This window comes from Carex rostrata, chromosome 19, assembly GCF_964058835.1.
Source record: "Carex rostrata chromosome 19, lpCarRost1.2, whole genome shotgun sequence".
NCBI lineage: Eukaryota > Viridiplantae > Streptophyta > Magnoliopsida > Poales > Cyperaceae > Carex > Carex rostrata.
In genome coordinates this window covers 5,935,571-5,939,570 of record NC_135936.1, presented here as the reverse complement: position 1 = coordinate 5,939,570, position 4,000 = coordinate 5,935,571, and the positions used below count along the sequence as shown (strand labels likewise).

The 4,000-nt window shown below is 37.8% G+C and overlaps 1 protein-coding gene across 1 annotated transcript; it reads right to left on the bottom strand.

Annotated features, from left to right (window-relative positions):
* Positions 1-545: 545 nt before the first annotated feature.
* On the bottom strand, positions 546-2,216 carry LOC144571978 (serine/threonine-protein phosphatase 7 long form homolog). The gene is made up of 4 exons (XM_078321370.1): positions 1,899-2,216; positions 1,344-1,819; positions 1,087-1,264; positions 546-998 (listed from the first exon to the last, which is right to left on the bottom strand). Exons 1-4 carry the CDS (start codon positions 2,214-2,216, stop codon positions 546-548), a joined length of 1,425 nt encoding a protein of 474 aa, XP_078177496.1.
* Between the last annotated feature and the right edge of the window lie 1,784 nt (positions 2,217-4,000).

Below are 4,000 nucleotides of genomic sequence, written 5' to 3'. Positions count from 1 at the left end.
AAGCACCTGAGCCGACCCTAATTATTTAAAAAGTGATTTTCTGAGAGCTTAGAATCCACCATTGTTGTGAGAGCCTATAACTTCAAAATCCCTCAAGCAACCTCAACCTACTTCACCAATCTAGCTATAGATTAGGTTAGAGTAAGCTATTGAGTGTGTCTCTTGTGTTCCTAGATAATCGAGACCTTGTTCTCACCTCTTTGAGTTGGCCGTTTGACTTCCCGCTTGGTGTGTAAGGGCTCAACGGTTCACAAGTTGTAATCCTTTCGTATTGGGTAATAGGAAGGCGCACCTCACAAGGTTGCGAAGCCCCGGAGACGTAGGCCTTTGTTTTGCCGAACTCCGTTATCACCCCGCGTGTCAAATTTCTCTAAACTCATCTCTTTACTTTCAATTGCAATTTAATTTCAGTTTTTGAGCAATTAGAGGTGCCCCTAAGTGTAACACTTTGGGCCTAGTGTGCGCCGTGCTGCAAGTACATTTAATTAGAAAAACAGGAAACAGTGACAAAATTAAAGCGATAAAGAAATTTAAGTAGATAGTACTTACTTGTGGAACTTATTGGTACCATCCTTGCCCATCAGCGGTTCCTCCGGGATGAATGCATCTAAGCCAAACTGTCGAGACACCCGATCGGGGTAGTGAAACTCTACAATCCAGTAGCATACGACCGGTCCCTGATAATACCAGAGTGCTCTCTGCTCTAGCGTGAGCTGGATCAGATAGTGGTGCTGATAGAATCTACGATATGGAAACCAATCGATATTCGCATTTCGGAGCATCTGGAGCTGACCCCGGACATAAGAGATCCCCCTGCCCGTCTCTTCGTAGTCGTGATGACTGCCCCATATGGCACCGTATGCGGGGCATCTCTCTGGATCAGGCCAACCCCGACGTAGGGGTAATGGATCTGGTATAACTGGCCGACATACGGGCAGATGTGACCACGACCAATGCTGGAGTAGAAGAAGCGGTCCGTGAATCTGCTTGTTCTTCACCTGAAAATTTAAGTTAAAATAAGAACTCGGTACTTATTCAACCTTAAATAAAAACGTATTTTTAATAACCAAATTAGTACCGACTTACCAGACAAACATGACACAGGGCTCTGTATAAGTGGGCGAGAACAGCTCCACCCCAGTTCCACCTCGATGGAGATAGCATGTCCCTCAGCAAAGAGAGAAACATGATCGGGACCGCATCACCGCTAGAGTCCACGAACATGACTGCACCACACAAATCCAGCACAAATGCCCTAGTATAACTGTAATATAAAATAATCGATATGAATAGTTCAGATTATAGATGGATTAATAAGTTTATTTTAAATAGTGTAATGGTACCTCAGGATCGCATCAACGTCCTCAGTCTCAACAAATATCCGATTTCGGAAGAAGTAAGATCGGAGTGCCGCTAGAGAAATACAGTACTTGGAAGAACGGAAGTCATCCTCGTCCCCTTTCTTCTTCTTCAATTTCTTCTGCAGAATATTCGGATGACACCCTAACAGCTCCGGTATCATATTCTGCAGGTCTGGATGGTCTGAGATGCCACCTATGGGGATGCCATCAATAGGTAAACCCCATAAGACGCTCACATCACCAAGGGTGACTGTCATCTCCCCAACCGGGAGATGAAATGTATGAGTCTCAGGACGCCATCTCTCTGCTAGACCATGCATCAGAGCCTGATTGATATTACTCTGCGGCATGGTGGCAATCTGAAACAACCCGAGATTTATGAGGCATCGCTGCATCAACGGATTGGCAACGAACGGAATCTCAGACCTGCGGTGCCTCACCGTAAGCATGACATCGTCCTGTATTTATTATCAACCTGTGAGACTCAAATCGTGTCATCTTTAAGTACTATTTACATTACGTATAATAATCACGTACCTCAAGCGATGCCAACGAGACACGGTGTTTAACATGATGGGTCCATAGAAGAGGACTGAAAGTGTCAGGATCATGCCAACCCGACGATGTCCCAGCCGCAGAGGACGGACCCGCTCCTCCCGAATCCCCAAATCCTGCTCCAGTCATTTCCTCATATGACGAGCCCTCTCCAGTCGGATCCACCGAGTACGGACCCGCTCCAATCGGATCCATAGCATCCGGATGGGGATCCACATCATCCGGTGGTGGATCCACAGCATCCGGTGGAGGATCCACAGCAGCCGGAGGGTCTCTCCATCGTCTGCGTTCTCTGGGCATACTACATTTACAGACAATTATGAACAATTAAAACATATGATATTTTTTCTAAAACAATTATGGACAATTAAAAAACTATAGTTTACATTGATATGATAGCTTATTTTAACAATTAGGGACATATAATATAACTTAATAATTATATAACTATATAACTATATATTATAATATAACTACAATAATTAGTATTATATTAATTATTTAATATATTAACAATATAACATATTAATTATATAGTTATATATATTTAATAAGATACTAATTATATAAAATTAATATATTAATAATAACTATAATTATATAATATTTTTATATTAATTATAGAATATGGGCCATAAAATCGACCATAAACTCTAACCCTAAATTCGACAATAAACCCTAACTCTAATTTTTTTAACCATAAACTATAACCATAATTTTTTATACCCATAAACTATAAGATGCATGCAAACATTATTCATATAGAAAAAAATTTAAGATGCATGCAAATATTTTACAATATTTTATAACATGCTATAACATGCATAACTAATAACACACATATTTTTATTATTACAATATGGGCCATAAAATTGACCATAAACTCTAACCCTAAATTTGACAATAAACCCTAACTCTAATTTTTTTAACCATAAACTATAACCATAATTTTTTATACCCATAAACTATAAGATGCATACAAACATTATTCATATAGAAAATAATTTAAGATGCATCCAAATATTTTATAACATGCTATAACATGCATGCAAACATTCATAACTAATAACACACATATTTTTATTATTACAACAAAAATACATGATACAATTAAATTAACACTTACCATTACTAATTTGACAATATAAAATTATATCCTAACTAAATAACTCTAACACATAAATTTTAATCGAATTAAAATAATAACTATTTACTAAATAACATTACAATACACAGTTCTAACAATCACAATCATAACATAAATTTTTATCACATGAATTTTTATCTAACAATCACAATTCTAATAATCACATGAATTTTTTTCTAAACAATCACAATCCTAACATTTTTTTTTTTCGAAAACTCTAACATTTTTTTAATAACAATTATTAATTTAGCCACAATCATAACTACAATCACAATCACATTTAATCGCATCCAATAACATTCAAATGATTCGATTCGAATCGTATCGAATCGATTCTATTTCGATCGAATTCAACATTTACACAACTTAATATTCAATCCATTCAAATTAAAAACTTACCCAATTCAACGGTGGAGTACGACAGAGAGCGAAGAAGTTAGCAATTTGAGTTTTTTTTCCTTCTTTTTCTTCTTCTACTGCTGCAGCTTCATTTTTCTTCTGTTTTTTGGTGCGCCGTGTGAAGGAAGAAGAGACAGAGAGAGTGGATAGTGAGGAAGAAGAGAGTGGGGTCACGGGTGGGTTAGGGTTCACGGGTGGGGGTGGGTTTGGGTATTAAATGTCACGGGTAATAATAATTTAATATTTTAAAATTAAAATAAGAATTTAATATCATTAAAACCCGAATATTTTATATTTAATGGCCCTCGGTTTGGTTTGGGCATGGACCGCCCGTTTCCGGAGCGGTTTGGTTTTGAAAATGGACCGCCTGGAAATGAGGCGCTTTGGTTTTAGTATGGACCGCCCATTCCTGGGGCGGTTTGGTGTTGAGCATGGATCGCCCGTATACCAAGCGGTCAGGGCAGATGTAAAAAAAAAATTAAATCGAGGGCATTCTTAAAATTTTCTATTTTTTTTTGGGTATTAATAAAAATGACCG